This window comes from Eucyclogobius newberryi, unplaced genomic scaffold, assembly GCF_026437365.1.
Source record: "Eucyclogobius newberryi isolate DKJ021-1_F unplaced genomic scaffold, fEucNew1.0.hap1 SCAF_8, whole genome shotgun sequence".
NCBI lineage: Eukaryota > Metazoa > Chordata > Actinopteri > Gobiiformes > Gobiidae > Eucyclogobius > Eucyclogobius newberryi.
In genome coordinates, this window is record NW_027316500.1 from 5,471,374 (window position 1) to 5,488,284 (window position 16,911).

General features: G+C 40.6%; 1 protein-coding gene across 7 annotated transcripts in view; it reads left to right on the plus strand.

Annotated features, from left to right (window-relative positions):
* The window catches only part of mark1 (MAP/microtubule affinity-regulating kinase 1), a 60,660-nt gene extending 44,708 nt beyond the window's left edge, over positions 1-15,952 (plus strand). Inside the window, exons 10-20 of one of the 7 annotated variants that reach the window (XM_072436289.1) lie at positions 93-192; positions 1,509-1,621; positions 3,905-4,112; positions 5,777-5,952; positions 6,863-6,951; positions 7,392-7,532; positions 8,188-8,439; positions 9,364-9,390; positions 10,418-10,462; positions 12,535-15,688; positions 15,721-15,952. In XM_072436289.1, the coding sequence (XP_072292390.1) occupies positions 93-192; positions 1,509-1,621; positions 3,905-4,112; positions 5,777-5,952; positions 6,863-6,951; positions 7,392-7,532; positions 8,188-8,439; positions 9,364-9,390; positions 10,418-10,462; positions 12,535-12,880 (1,497 nt within the window). In that variant the 3' untranslated portion in view covers positions 12,881-15,688; positions 15,721-15,952. Of the gene's footprint in view, positions 1-92; positions 193-1,508; positions 1,622-3,904; positions 4,113-5,776; positions 5,959-6,862; positions 6,952-7,391; positions 7,533-8,187; positions 8,440-9,363; positions 9,391-10,417; positions 10,463-12,534; positions 15,689-15,720 lie in introns of all 7 variants that reach the window. The other 6 variants (XM_072436288.1, XM_072436293.1, XM_072436291.1 and 3 more) reach the window with 6 other exon arrangements.
* The last annotated feature ends 959 nt before the right edge of the window (positions 15,953-16,911 follow it).

Sequence of the window (16,911 nt, forward strand, 5' to 3'; positions counted from 1 at the left end):
CGCTTCTCCAGGCACGCAGCCATGTCCGCTTACATTAACAATGGCTAATTATGTGTGCGTTTGTCTCGTGTGTGTTTTTTTTTTTTTATCAGCAAATCATGAAAGACCATTGGATGAATGTGGGTCACGAGGAGGAGGAGCTTAAGCCTCACATCGAGCCGGAGGCGGACTTCAGCGATACATCCAGGATAGGTGTGTGCTGCTGCGCGGGCCTGTTAGGGCTGTGTCGGGTGCACTGTCTCGAGGAGAATGGGAGCTTGTTTATGTGTGTCGGAACGTACTAGAGACAAAGAAAAAGGACTAAAAGGACTGGCTGGAGGAAATAAGAACAAAATTATGCCATTTTCAACCGGCAAAACTAGATTGATTATAGAATTTAGTTGCCATAAAAAGGGCCATTCAGAAGGGATTGGGGAATAAACAACAATATAGTTTATCACAGTAAAAAGGGAAGACATTTGTGTGATCGTGATAATCGATTATGATTAAGAGATTGTAATATCAGAAACAGATTGTGCAGAAAAAATGTTGAGTGTTGTTATTTTCTCTTATAACAAAGTACAATTCTATAATAGTTGTATAATAGTTGTTACATTGATATCCATAATATTTTAACCTGTCAGCTATTTTCATAATTATTGTGATGTTATAATTATTGCAATCCGTTTGGCCGTGATAATTGTAACACTAGCTTCAATATCGTCTCATTTTCAGTCACTTCTGCTTGTTAATGATAAGCTTTTAATGGAGAAGTAAAGTAAAAGCATGTTAAAGAATGTTTTTTAATTGTTCTATTTAGTTGCCGGATATTCCACAATAAATATATTGCACAGACTAGAGATAGCAACAAGCTCATTTACATATGTAGTCCCTGGGCAAAGGAAAAGCGACAGTGTGCAGTGCATTCATAAAATACAGCTAAAAAACAGACACCAACCAATCACCAGCAGAGGGTGCTCTTCATCAGCAATCCAAATACATCTATTTAAAAAAACAGCATTTAAAAGTCTGGTATTGTTTATAGTCAGGAAATTAATATTAAAGGTCATTCTATATTTGGTTTTAATACGTCTGCTACTACTCAATATCAATTCAAGAATTTAAACGTCAGAAATACTTTGAGGTATTCAGTCCCAGCATTCTTTGCAGTTGGTGAGCACATCTGGCCTTGGGTGAAGAATGCATTTATTAAAGTAAGAAGTGTGGTCCTTCATGGTTCACCAGACTTCTGTAAGAGCACCTTTATTATTATTAAAGACTTGAGCGTTTAAAGAGCTAAGTGCCTCTATAAATAAATAACCGCTCACATTTAGCTTATATTCTCAGACCATGCACTCACGAACTCTATTCAGTGCCATCCATAAGGTTTGCTGCAGGAGTCAGTCAGACATAATGTTCCCTCTGCTCCATTTGGGACTTTCATTTCTTTCTTTGGTCATCAACATTAGCTCAGAATCATTGTTTCAGAAATGATCGATTGAACCTTGTTGCTCTTCACCTTTTCCCAGAGCTGATGGTGACGATGGGCTTCCCTAAAGATGAGATCACAGACTCCCTCCAGAACCAGAAGTACGATGACGTCATGGCCACGTACCTGTTGCTGGGCAGAAAAGCTCCGGAGGTCAGTCACAGCGCTGCTCTCATCAGTGACCGGGACCTTTTAGATTGTATAATACGATGTCATTTGGGTTCATGAGATGTCATTCTATACTGCTCATAGTTTAAAACCAAGCGTGGCCCTCTGTACTGCCTTAATACTGAACTTATCCACACAAACTGACACAAAGTTCACATTTCCTGCTGCCAATACTGAACTTTACTGTCTTAAAAATGTGCAAATCAGCTCGGAACTTCTTTCAATCAGAACTGAGGTTGTGTGAGAACAAGAATCCTATGACTATTGTCTGTGCTTTAAATGCCTCATTTAAATGTTTTTATGAGCTGCGACATTTTCAATTTGCCCCAGGTCGCCCTTGAAAAAGAGATTTGGATAACAATGTTTATTTTAACTTGGTAAAATAAAGGTTAATAGATAATCAATAGATAAGTGCTGTTCTCTAGTGATGGGCCAAACAAGTGGAGGCGCTGACACATGTCGAGCTCTGAAAGTGACATACATGTCGAGCTGTGTCACTTTGTGTGTCACTTTAAGAAGTCACGTGACACATCTACTGTGTCGTGTGGTGTCGCTCGTGTCAGAAGCGCCGCTGAAGCTGCAGCGCCAGGATCAAGTCTGCTGCTTTGTCTTTGTTTTGTGGTGATAAATATTGCCCAGTTCCTCTTTGAGGGATAATTGTGATCCTTCCCAAGAACCTCTGCAAGCCCTATTTTACTATTATTTCTACATTCATTTTGATTCACTTATATTACGGCCTACTTTATTGTACAATAGGTTGTTATTTGATTGAATTACTAAGATTGAGTGACCGTCTCACAAAGTGAAGGAACGATCCCAGTGTTTGTGTGTCTGCAGAAGAAGCAGTAGGGCTAGTCTAGTAGTAGACAAACAGATGACACAATAGAGTGCACCAACACAGTGTCAACACAGTATTGGAAATGTGTAGCACACACCTTGATGTGTCATCTGCCCGTCACTACTGTTCACAACTCTCAGAGCAAAGTTTACTGTCACGGTAAAGCTAACAAACATCAGCCTGCGGGGAATAAAACGCTCTATAATTAGATGTAGACAGCACACAGCGGTTCCATTTCCCCCTGGGAGCTGCTTTTATAATCTATCTGTTTTGGGAAAAAGACAAATTTGACTTTATTTGATGAAAAATAAATTTGGTACAGCCGCTTTAATCAAGTCCCCAGTGTAAACAAAGGAAAACGGTATTACCTGCTCATCGGTTCTTATTTTCCCAACTCAGTCTGTCGGAATAAGTGTTTGTGATTTCTACCACTTATTCGATTAGACGGTCACATGGTTAACAGAATAATTGGCATCTTAAACAGCCTGACAGTGTCCCAAACTGGAATAAATAGTAATTACATTTTAGGTGCTTGGATCATGAATCATCTCTGGCTTGATCAGTTTTGGGGAGCACTCCACATGTCAACACCACCCTCTGACCACACCACCCTCTGACCACACCACCCTCTGACCACACCACCCTCTGACCACACCACCCTCTGACCACGCCACCCTCTCACCACGCCACCCTCTCACCACACCACCCTCTGACCACACCACCCTCTGACCACACCACCCTCTGACCACACCACCCTCTCACCACACCACCCTCTGACCACACCACCCTCTGACCACGCCACCCTCTCACCACACCACCCTCTGACCACACCACCCTCTCACCACACCACCCTCTGACCACACCACCCTCTGACCACACCACCCTCTGACCACACCACCCTCTGACCACACCACCCTCTGACCACGCCACCCTCTCACCACGCCACCCTCTCACCACACCACCCTCTGACCACACCACCCTCTGACCACACCACCCTCTGACCACACCACCCTCTCACCACACCACCCTCTGACCACACCACCCTCTGACCACGCCACCCTCTCACCACACCACCCTCTGACCACACCACCCTCTCACCACACCACCCTCTGACCACACCACCCTCTGACCACACCACCCTCTGACCACACCACCCTCTGACCACACCACCCTCTGACCACGCCACCCTCTCACCACGCCACCCTCTCACCACGCCACCCTCTGACCACACCACCCTCTGACCACGCCACCCTCTGACCACGCCACCCTCTGACCACGCCACCCTCTGACCACGCCACCCTCTCACCACGCCACCCTCTCACCACGCCACCCTCTCACCACGCCACCCTCTGACCACACCACCCTCTGACCACACCACCCTCTGACCACACCACCCTCTCTCCACATCACCCTCTCTTTGTCTCCCGCAGTTTGAAGGCAGCGAGCCTCTGACCAACAGCGTCCTGGGCCAGCGACAACGACCGACCAGCGACATCAACAACAGCTCCAGCATCTCGCCCGCCCACCCCAAAGTCACGCGCAGCATCTCAGCCAATCAGAAGCAGCGGCGCTACAGTGATCATGGTGGGGATGAAGAAGGAGGTGGAGGAGGGGGTGGTGGTGTCGTAGAGAAGCCAAGTAAAGTAACCCGGCGTCCTACCCGGCTCTGAGCGTGCTGCTGCCTGCGTCTTCTGAAGGAGGAAGCTGCACTAGCATGGAACCCTTTTTCTGGGTTCAAATTACAGATAATATAAAGGAAAATGCAAAAAGTGACAATGCAAAAGTCCAAAAGTGAGGATTTCAATATTGCATTAGGGCAAGATGAAAAGTGCCAATATCTGATTTAAAAAGTAATCACCAAAAAACGATGTATATGTAAATACATTTAGGTTACTAAACTATAATATATACTATATATATATACTTATAGTATATTATACTATGAATAATTTCACTAGTTGTTTTTTCTTTGATTTCCAAATACTTACTGACTTTTAATTTGTGCTATATTTACCAGTAAAACAAAAACGTTAATACATTTAAGTCACCAAACTACACAATTGGGTCACTCATTTATATTTAGTATACTAACTTTTTTTTAAATACTGTAAGCCTAAATGTTGTACAAAGTCATCTTAATATGACTTGCAGTGTTCAAACCGAACAGCCCAAACCAAATTAATTCTCAAGAATTTGTAAAACAAATATTGGGAGAATTCATCTGGCATGAGCAGGGCTAATCTTAATACTTACTTAATTTCAATTTCAATATTTAAGATATATATATATATATATATATATATATATATATATATATATATATATATATATATATATATATATATATATATATATATATATATATATATATATATATATATATATATATATATATATATATATATATATATATATATATATATATAAGACCCCCACTTTCACATTTTAATTGCAAGAATTGGAATAAAGCATTTAATTTTCACACCTCACTTGAAACCTTTGCATTGTCCTGTAAAAAGCTTTCAGCTCAGATTGGCTTCTTATGAAATAAGTCTGATTGTTGTTTGTTGTAGCAGCTTCTTCCTGGTTTATGTGGGGCCATTGTCTGTGGCGCCATCTGCTGGCTGCTGTCCCGCAGCACCTCAAAGCATGAGGAGGGAACAGCTTTACTTCAGACCTGGGCTCTGTAGCACAAAGCTTGTGAAAACGTCTTCAGATATTATTCTGACACAGAAAGTTAGGTTTTTTACTGCAGAAAGAATTGTTTAAAAACACAAGTCGTGACTTTCTTTGCAGTTACTCGGCAAGCATTGTTTGCTTGCTCAAATTACTCTTCTTGCTGTCAGTGTCCTTTACAATTAGTGGTTGTGTATTTCACTCTATCCATCTGGACTTAACTAATGTATCACTATTTCTGTTGTTGCAAATCAAAATCAAATGTCAAAGTCTGCCATTTTTTAGCCAATACTACTTAGAACTTCAGAGATTCAGACACCTTTATTTGTCCCCAAAGAGTAGACTGCTGCAGAAATGTTCTCAAGCTATGTAAATACATTGTGTTCAGTGGGTTAGGTTTTCTTTATCAAATTTGATTAAAAAAAAAAAAAAAAACTTTTCCCAGCTTTGTAGTACGGGGCCCTGCGTTCTTGGCCTGAATTTTGGTGAAGGTGTTGGAGAGTGACCTATTTTGTTACTGCTTGCTGTTTGCATTTTGTTTCATTTGAGTGTTTTCAAATACACATTCCTGGTCCGTATATCACCGCCCTGTAATGCAATCCTTCTGCTGTGTTTGCGTTTGGCAGTGGGTCCCTCTGTGCCTCCTGCCGTCTCCTACACCAAACGCAACCAGGCGCTGAGCGTGGAGAGCGACCACAGGGAGGAGTGGGACGGAGCACGCAGACTGGAGCTCAGCACGTCCAAAGGAGATGTGCCCGCGTCGCCACTAGGGGTGCAGGAGAGGAAGAAGACCACAAGTGCTGTAGGGGTAACTACTGCTATCTGGAACACTAGAAGTAGTCTCGACGTTGAGTTTAGGGCTGCATACAACACTTATTTTAGTAGTTTACTATTATTTACACTGTATATTGAGACTTCTGATGCATTTTAACCAATTAAACGTTGCCCGAAGGCTTTTAATTTGATAATATTTATGAATAAGTGTATTATTGATGAAAAACGTGTGTATCCTAGTTTGCCGTTTTGATTTAATAATGCTGCTGTCATTGTTAAACTACGTCTTTTGGCATGTGTTTTAGGACTACGATGATCAAATTACGATTATTGTAGGGCTGCAACTACCATCAATCATAGTAGTTTAGATTGCAAAAAGCTTGTGAGATTTTTGCCAAATTTGACCCAGGTAAAGCTAAAGTGATGCTGCTTCTCATGGAGTATTTAAATCTATACATTTCCTGTGTCATTTTGACGTCATTCTCGCTCTGTATGAAACATAAAACCTGTTCCCTCTGCACATGGCATGTTCTGGATGCATAAACCAGATCATGATTATTCCATTACTACGTTAGTTGAGGTTTATTACAATAATCAATTAGTTGCAATAATAATAATTCAGCCCTAAAGAAGACTATAATTATCAAAACATTATTATGATTATTTTAATTGTCCACTAGCCATGATTATTCTGATTTATTGTTGCAGCCCTAGTTGAGGTAAATGCAATGACAAATATAGATGAGACTAATATAAATGTAATAAAACAACCCTGTGCATTTTAGAATATGTTTTATGCACCTTTAAGACACTATATCACCTAAACTAGCATAAGAACCATTCAAATTGCATGTTTGATTCATTGTTGTTCACTAAAATAATAATACTGTCAAAATAATTTGGTTTTGTATCTGTTTTTTTCCCCTTTTCACAACTAGACCAATGGATCCATGACTCGTAGAAATACTTATGTGTGTGAACGCTCCTCGGACCGATATTCAGCTATTCCCAACGGCAAAGACAGCAGGTAACAGCCTTTTCCCTTCTAATTAACACATTAAGGATTACCGTATTGTTGTTTGCGACATTTCCTATCCTTAGCTACACACTGTACATATTGTTCAGTGTTTTTGGCCATGATGTAAGTGTTTTGCATATCAGTAAGGACGCTAAACTTGTCTGGTAAACGATAGAAAACTGGTTTGAGTCAAAATGTAGATTTATTTTTTTAGTTGCTGACTCAATATTTATCATATGTACAGATTTTTTGCACCTTTTTTTCTTCTTTTTTGTTGTATGATGTATTTTGAGTCAATGAATTCCAATGTTTTCTTCACAATATAGCGTTTAAAAATACTTTACGATGAATACACTGAACCTAAACACGCAACGCAGATGACGTTGAGTTGGACAATAAGCACAATAACATTTCCCAGTAACAAACCTGCGTGTGGTCCTTGTGTGCAGTCTGACTGAAGTGTCCGGCAGCACTAATTCTACTGCGCTGAGCTCCACGCGGCCTCGCCACACCAAGTCCATGTCCTCGTCAGGGCACCCCTCCAAGAGCACACTGCCCCCTATTGACGACAGCTCAGAGCTCAAAGCCAGGTGAGACACAGCGGGACAAACCAGGGGATTTACACCGGACGGGAAACATCAGGTTGATCCGAGTACGTGTAAAGAGGGATGGACTATCTCGATGGAGGAGAAGAGCTCATGATTAGACAGATTTATGAACAATATTTTAAAGGAATAAGTCTTTTGTGTTTAGAGAAAAATAATATTTGAGATCAGCTCATAAAAAGTGAGTTGCGTTTAAACTTTTTTCCAGTGTAAAATACTATGTATAAAATGTTTATATATTTTTTATATATATCTTCAAAAGCACAATATATTAATTTAAACATTTAAATTAACTGTAACCAAAATCTGAGGTGGGCAATATATTGAATTGTAGATAATATTGTTTTGTTGTAATGTCATTTTTGAATATGTCCACAATTTGAATATAAAGTATTCAGTTTAGTGACTTGAAGCTAGAAAAGCGCTATATAAATGTGACATTTTCTTTTTTTTTTATTGTCAAAAATATTACAAAAAGAGCAACATATGGAGATATTTGTTTTGTCACTACACTCCGAACCCAAATGTCAATCCGCAGATTGAATTGGCAAAATTATGGAAGCAGAGCCAGAGAGTATCTAGAAAGACAAACAAAACAAGTTTATTCTTTCCTGTTCTTAAATGCTTGTTGTCCCTTCAGCTCGTCTCCGCGGGGCCCCTCCACGTCGCCCTCGGCCCACAGCATCAGTACTCCAGAGAAGAACCGCTTCCCTCGGGGCACCACCAGCCGCAGCACCTTCCACGGGGCCCAGCTCCGGGACCGGCGCAGTGCCACCTACAACGGGCCCCCCGCCTCCCCCACCCTGTCCCACGACACCGGGGCTCTGGCCCAGCAGCGCAGGGGCACCTCCACGGGCATCATCGGCAAGATCACCTCCAAGTTTGTGCGCAGGTACGGGGCCAATGTCGGGACAGAAACTGTGCAGGGATCTGACCTCAGAGGGAACTTGGATCTGAACTAGACAGACTGAACCAGAATGTGATGGACCCACCAACAAACTACACTTTGTGTGTGGGTCCATGACAAAGGCACGTCAACGTGTAAATGTGTTATGAGGATACTATATCTTTACAATAATTAAAATGTCAGATTATTATTCAGCTTGTACTGAGGGAAGCTGGAACAGTTGTATTCCATCCCGTTTAAGTGCACACACAAAGTGACGCAGTCATCAGGGATTCATAAAACCGTAATTACACTCGTATCTTTCAATACATCGTGTTGATACTGATATTTAATTTCTAGTTTAATATTTTTGCCAACTTCTTCTGCTGGTCAGTTGCTTTTCTGTAACAAAAATAATTGTCCTTTAATGTTGATTAAAAGTAAATCTAATTCTGAAAAAACCTGAGCCTGGGTTGGATTAAAAAATATAAATATTTAATCAGAATTAGCAGAACTTCTATTTACAATAAGAATAATATAGCTCACATTGTATAGCAAAAATAGGCTATATTTATGAGCCTGAAGTTATTAAAGTTGTCAAAACTAACTCATTTTTTTAGTTCTTGCTCCTTATAATATCAGTTGCGTTTATGTTTTAAGACCATTGAAATGAATTTGAAAGTCAAAACTCTCTGACTCGAGTCTTGTGTCTCACCGACGCAGCGCAGAGTGTTAGAACTGAATATTTCAGTTCCAAAAAACATTTCCGCACATTTTTGCTTCATGCTTCTTGCTCTTTGTAAGCTTTCTATTTCCAAGATGCTTTTAGCTGCCACTACATGACATGGGCGCGTATCCCTTTATAAAGCCACCTTCACACTGGCCGTGCACTCGCCGCTCACAGCTCTCTCTCCTCTCTCTCCCGCTCAGAGCTATGTCTTTCAGGTCGACCCGGAGGTAGGACTGCACTTGGCTTGCTGCACCACAATCCCACTCTCCTGCCTTTGGCCTGTGCCTTCTTAACCTCCTGAACACGACTACATCCTTGTCTCAACTCGCACCCTTGTGTTGCAGTGTTCTTTATTTATCCTTTTGTCTCCTTACTAGCCTCACTTAAACGTTTGCTCTAGCTTTTCCTCTCCTTATTTTCCCGGTTTTGATATAACAATTAATAGACCCTTTAAAAGTGTGTCAACCAAAACATTCTAAATTCCAGAGGTATAAATGCATAAAGAGTCTGGTGTAAAGACATAGTATTGTTCACATTTTAGCAGAATAAATCCGGAACTTTACGTTTTACTGAACAAATACTTGACTCCACAGTAACTTTTCACTTTATCTCAAATTATATTAATAAGTTTACCACGAATGATACTTTATGTGAAGCTTAAATACAATTTTGAGGCCAGAAAATCTTATGTTTTTGTATCTCCTTTTGCAGTAAAGCCAACAAACTGACATTTTACTGGACAAATACTTACAGAAATGTTGATCCAGCAATAGTTTATCACTTTACCTACAAATTGAGGCAAGAAAAGCTGAAGTTTTTACATCTGTTTTAATGGAAATGCCAACAAACTGACATTTCTACCCTGGAAATACAAAAATGTGTTTATTTTTTCTGTCTCTGTAAGCATTTTGACAACAGATAATCAGATAAATTGAAAAACTCTTGCTTCACTTCACCTCCATTCTGACGACAGAGCATTTTAAAGGGTCTATTCGGTGGAATAATGGAGATTAAGGAACGGTAACACTTTAAAAAACAAGGATGCTGATTGAAAAGCTGCAGGACATAAAAACAAAGGTCCACCCGGTGTGCTGGTCCTGTTTACCCAGACGTGTGGGCTCTTTCCTGGCATGAAACCCCCACAGAATCCCTTTCGTTTGTCCGGTGATGGTGGTGGGTGGGTGGGTGGTTGGGTGGGTGGGGCAGCTTCTTGCAGCTCTGGAAAAGTTAACAGTGTATTCCTGTTCATTTCAGGGTGCCTAGTGAGGGAGAGACCAGTGCCAGGACAGAAACCCCAAGGTGAGAGTCTATAAATGTAGTTTTGATTCCTCAGGGTAAACATATGGTTGTTCTGGAACGTTTCACCTCCACAGGCCTCACATAGGCTTATGGAAGTAAGAACTACCTGATAATATTAATACAGCACACTTGTATAGCGAGTTTGCGGACACTTGGGACTCTTTACAGTAATGTGTATAATAAGGTGTCAAAATCAAGGAAAGCAAGTTTAAACAGGTGATTCTAAACCGTGATTTGGAGTTCTGTAATTGGGTCGTACACATTTATCCAGAAAACATTTATATTTGACTGCTACATTGAATTAGAACATTTGTATTTACCAATTTCGTTGTCTTAAATAAAAAAAAAATACATACATGTTTAGTGTCCAAATAACTTACCAAAATACGACTACGATATGTAATAAGCTTGGCCTAAATGAACTACATGTATGTGTTTACTTTGCCAATACACCACGACAAACCCACGGTCAAGCACACACATGTGAACACTCACTGACCTCGCATCAGAAGCAGCATCACATTAAAAAAAGGTGAATAATGTGAGTTGGAGCCTAAACACAGGAAAATATCAGCGTTTGTAAAAAAAATATCACTTCTCTACAAATCTGCCCTGTAATTTGGCACCAGAGAGTGATATAGTGCACCTTTAACGTCACATTTTCGACTGGATCAGATGGAAAACATCACGAGATGATAATGTACGATCATGTTTAGCTAGATAGCTAAGAATAGTCCCAACCTTTTCTGAAACACACTGTTACCTTGACTCCTGCAGCTTCTCCCGACCTCAACAACGTCTTATGAAAGTGTTGCAATGCGGATCGGCTCCGAGAACACATGGAGTTTTACAGTGAAGAACGGGCCAAATACTTTCCCCAACACTTTTCATAATGATGTGTCGGTGCTGGCTGTAAGTGCGAGGCGACCGTGTTACCGTGACTAACCTAAACAGTGCGGTAATAAAAGTGTCCATGCTTTTTACCGTTCCTGGCAGGTGACGCACATAATAACCTAAAGCAAAGCGAATGTTCTGGACAAAGAAATCACACACACTTTTGTCTTTGTTTTTAGGATTTCTACATAGTATATATCTTTTTAATCGTTTTAATCAATCTATCGTGTTTTTGTTCGCCAAGTTGTTATTGTAGAGTAGATCCTGTAATAAAAGCAATACTTGTTAATAGACTGTCACCATATTTTTGCATAAAATTAGTGCTTTTCTGGCTTTACGGGGCTTGAAAAGAATTAGAACCTGCTGTTGTGGCCCAGATTTAACAAATGATTAAAAAGATACATGACGGTATTGTTTTTTTTTTTTTTACATATATCATCCCAAACCCATTTATTAGTTACATTTTATCTTTTTTTCTTATGTACTTGGTATAGGTTGGTTACACCACCATCTTAAGGTGATAATGGACAGTCACTTCTGCGGCAAATTATATTTATTTTGCTAATTTTATAAGAGAAAGAGTAAATGGCTGTATACAAACACACATTTTCACTATAATGGCAAAAGACGAGCTTGGTTTCAGTCATAAGAAACCGTTATTACATTGACACAAACTTAAGAAAGTTAAAGATTTATCATGGTACCTTTTTGTCTAAACCAAATTGATTTTTTTTTTAGCATTTTACACAAACTACATACATTGTAGGGGGCCCGCAGCAAGGTGAACTTTGAACTTTTACACCGAGTCAAGCTCTACTTGACTCAAATAGTAGAAAGATAATCCCAAATTCCTCTGTAACCTTTTTGTGTCTAATATGTCAACATAAGGAAACAAGACATTTAAACCTGTGCAGTTTGGGCCATTTTTACACACAAAACATTACATGGTGAAAAACTTGTAATACACTTTTTTCTTACATATAGGTAATCAACTTATAGAAGAAGTTTCAAATTGATTTATCTAAATTTAAGATTTTTTTTCCCATTCACCTGCAGTGTCTCGTCTTAAAACAACATTGTACAAAAACAGGAGTAATAACAATTCCACTCAAACTTGAATTCTCGAACCAAACCTTTTCTTTTCCTCCCACCTCTCTTCTCTCGCTCTCATCCACCAGGAGTGCATCGGGCGACACCAAAGACGAGTGCGGGCGCGACTCCAAACCCCGCTCGCTGCGCTTCACCTGGAGCATGAAGACCACGTCGTCCATGGAGCCCGCCGACATGATGAGGGAGATCCGCAAGGTCCTGGACGCCAACAGCTGCGACTACGAGCAGCGCGAACGCTTCCTGCTCTTCTGCGTGCACGGCGACGCGCGCCAGGACAACCTGGTGCAGTGGGAGATGGAGGTGTGCAAGCTGCCGCGGCTCTCCCTCAACGGCGTGCGCTTCAAGAGGATATCGGGCACGTCCATCGCCTTCAAGAACATCGCCTGCAAGATCGCCAACGAGCTCAAACTGTGATGGCAGATGGCGGACGGTGGCAGGTGGTAGGTGTGCGCGCGGGGCCAGCTCTTCGTCACTGGATTATAGCGTTACAAGGAATTCAAAGAAAAAGTGCTTGCCGGCTGCGTTATGAGGTGCGAAGGCTCTGCTGGTGGTTCTGGATGGATGAATATGAATGATGTGGCAGTGGAGACATGCAAATCCACAAAGTTCAACTAAAGCGAGTGTGTTGTTCAGGGACAGAGGTGGGGAGGATCCTGTGTCTGGATCCTCTGCCCACCTCTGGTCAGGGAGGATCTTCTTTGATGAGATCCCACAGCCCAAAATGACAACAGCAGTCGCCTCACAGGGCTTTGAAATATTGTTGCTTTAACCAATGGAAAGTTAGAAAATCAAAGAATGAAACGGTTATTGGTCAATAAGAGAAGAAGATTCAGTTTCTCATTCATTTTTGCCTTTGGGTTTAAAGGCACGACAGAGGCTAAGCAGCTATGTAGTATTAAATGTCCATAAGGCGGTTGTTTTCAGTCCAAAAAACACATTTAAAACCAAAAACCCAGCATTTTTTTTTGATAAGTGAAGTGGTTTATAAAGTTTCGAACATTAAAATTAAATCAGATGATGGGTCTCATCACATACCACAGAGCTGATTAGCCCCGAGCAGCTTTCCTCCTTTGGGAAAATGAATGGAAAATTGACTTCCAGAACCAAGCGCTGGACACTCACTGTTGAGCTCCAGAATCTTGACATCCCTACTCCAGAGTTAGCCATGTTTATGCTGAATAAGACAATTATGATATATGTTATGAAATGGCAGCCTTTGCGATTTGCTATATTCGCTCTATTCAAAAAGGTAGAGGCATTTTATCTTGCAGCCCTTTTATAAATGATGCCAAAACAAAATATCACTTTCCTTTTTAAACATGGTGGTCGTCTTATACTAGTTCCGATAACGCTGAAGATCATTCTAAACCTGTTCAGGAAAGGTCACAGTTTGTCCTGTAAACGGGGTCTGTTAAATATCGATCTTTGCTGAAATGAGTATGTAGCTTGCAAATCGATACGTATCTTGATTTTTCGATACTTTTGACCGCTTTACCCGGACACACACTCACATTCAGAACCAGCACAGCAGAGTAAGCTCCTCCTCCTCGCCATCGTAACGCGGCGTCCGGCGAGCGCGCCTCAGCACTGAAGGTCCTCCGCGCACAGACTTCAGGTGGACTCGGTCGCTCGTGCAATACTGGCCATGAATGTACTGTACAGGGGACGGCGACCCTTTGACCTGGGAAGGCTCAACCACTCCTCCCCTCCCCCCCCCCCCCCCCCCTTAAGCCCCGCCCCGGCCTTGGCTCCTCCTCCTCCTCTCTTTACACATGCAGTATGCAACTCCAAACACAGCCCATCCTGCAATAAGGATTTCAGTCGGACGTTTTTTGTTTTTCTAAAAAGCTCTCTGTCTCCTCGCTGAATAAACCATTAAAAGTACTAAATTAGCCGCTTTTTATTCACAGTCTGTGTTAAGTATATAGATCAGGCTGTACTAAAACTATGTAAAAAGAGAAGTGTACTGTATGCATTAACATCTGCAGGTACTGTATTGTATATTGATTTGAGTTATGTACAGATTTTAATTGTCAATATTTGTCTTTTTCTCATGGGAGTTACAATTCTTTTCCTAATATTATTGATGTCACTTAGAGTGTTATCCTTCTGTGAGTTTTCTTTTTATATTCTTTTTTTTTTTCTTCTTTTTTTTTTTTTTAAAAGAGCCACCACCTGAAAATAGTGTTTTTCATTTTATTTAAAGAGCACTAAGTTATTTTGTGAAACATGAAGCCTTTTATGTTGACTCTCTCCGCCTACAGAAAAGACACTACGTTGCACCGGAGACTCAGTAGTGGCTGGAGTTGTGGTTCTCAGCAGCAGCAGGCCGCGGCGGCGGGCCACGATCCGAGCGCCTGCTGCCATTGCACAAGTTTTTCCAGGTGAAGTGTACCACGGAACGCGAGGACGCACCTGTTTCAAATGTCATGTCAGTTTTGTCCTCGGCAACACAAAAAAGCGGGGCCAAACCAGTCTGCTTTAGAGAGACGACCTGATCAACCAGCGACCGACACTGTGAAAGACGTACGGTGAGACTTATACCAGGTGGAACGAGGGCTTAGAAGCGTCTTTCTGACCATGCAAGGTCACTTAACGAAGCATTAACTTAGCAATAAAAACACTTTAACTCAACTATAAGAACATTAAACAGAGTAGGCTATTCAAAAACACTTAATATTTAAATGTAACCCTATTATCTTGTCTTGTATAGGGAAAAAAGGTTTGATAACAGTCAGTCCTGTCAGTTAAAGCGTGTTGTTTGGAGGAAACGGCATCATTTTGCCTCATGTTTATGAACGTTATTATTCAAACGTCCATGCATTTGTTTTTCAATTAAATTTAAAGCAAGATCAATTCATTGTTGTAGAGTAACTGTAGAGACATGTTCTGCTGATCTGATGGTGGACATAAAGAGACAGTGGACTGCACTCACAAGACCTCAAGCGCTCTGTACTTCTGTTTTTACATTCAACTCATGAGTCACTCTCACATCTGTAGCTTACGCTCTCCATAGCTTCTACTTCCTGCTGCTGTTCCATACAAGTCTTTATAATACGAGTGAAATCATGAGTCGGCTAAACGACCATATCGCCCGCCTTAGAAGGAACCCACAGATATAAAAGCAACGTGGAGAACAGGAGACATTACAACGACCAGAAGACAGGATTATGAGCCTCTTGAGTTTTGAGACAAGTGTGAATGCGCAGTAGATTATGTGTGGTGGGTGTGGTCAGTGTGGTGGGTGTGGTCAGTGTGGTGGGTGTGGTCAGTGTGGTTGGTCAGGATGCAGGAGCTCTGTGAAGACACTGGTTTGGCCCCGAGCCCAGCGTGACTGTGCAGGTACTTGTGTATCTCCTCACTCGTGTTCATTTTATAATTTCAGCCGATTTTCTTGTATTTATTCCATTACATTGTAATGTGCTGCTTTGTAGAATTGAGGCGTGCACTTTGTTGGAGAAAATAAAAGGATTTTATTTGTTTGTATTTATTAGATATTTCTTTCACACCATGTTTACTTGTATTACACTGATGAGGATCATATTGATTAGCACTTCTGGGTATGAATTCATGTTCTCATCGTTAATTAGAAATGTGTTCAAACAATGTTATAGCAATAACAAGTGAAGTCTTTCATTCTGTTACATTACCTGTGACTGGTTTTATGAGTATTGTCATATAAACAGTCTCATAAAACATACTGTACATATAAGTACTTTTTTGGAGTACAGATTGAGTTGAAATGACAGAATTTTGCTTCTGAAATATCCCAAATATTAGTCTGTATTTATTGCGATTATATTGTGACCTGAATAATCACAATTATCAAACAATCTTGACATCCCTAGTGATGAATTATTTAAAATTATTATTATTATTAATATTATTTGTTATTACAATCTTGACAGATCTTGTAAATCTTTCTGAATGATAAAGTAAAGTTTATGTAAAAGATAAAAAAGCCCTTTACATTCAGGGTTCCTTTATGGAGCAGAGATGAGTTAAATCAAATGATTATATTTAAAAATGAATTCCTGAATAATCATGTCATCCCTAGTACAAACAAAACTACAGCATGGAAATACGTGTAAAGAATGTAATTACTTGTGAAGCCACAGAAGTCAGAAATCAGTAGAAGTACCGTGTTCTGCCTGGTGGGGGCAGTGTGAGCTCCACAGTCAGATGCCTCCATGATGTTTTTTACTTTAATCCCTTTACAGCCTTAACCATACAACACTTGTTTTAGTCAGACCAGGAAAGAAATGCAGACGATTTCATGATGTAAACCTTTATTGACTTTAACAGTGTAATATTAATAACTTAACGCTTTAACGTGACATAATGGCTTGTTAGTTTGATTGAGCGTTGAATAGAACATTCTCCTAATAGTGTCTAAAAATAGTTCCTAGAGTGCTCTGAAGTTTCTCCATACATTCTCTGTAAAA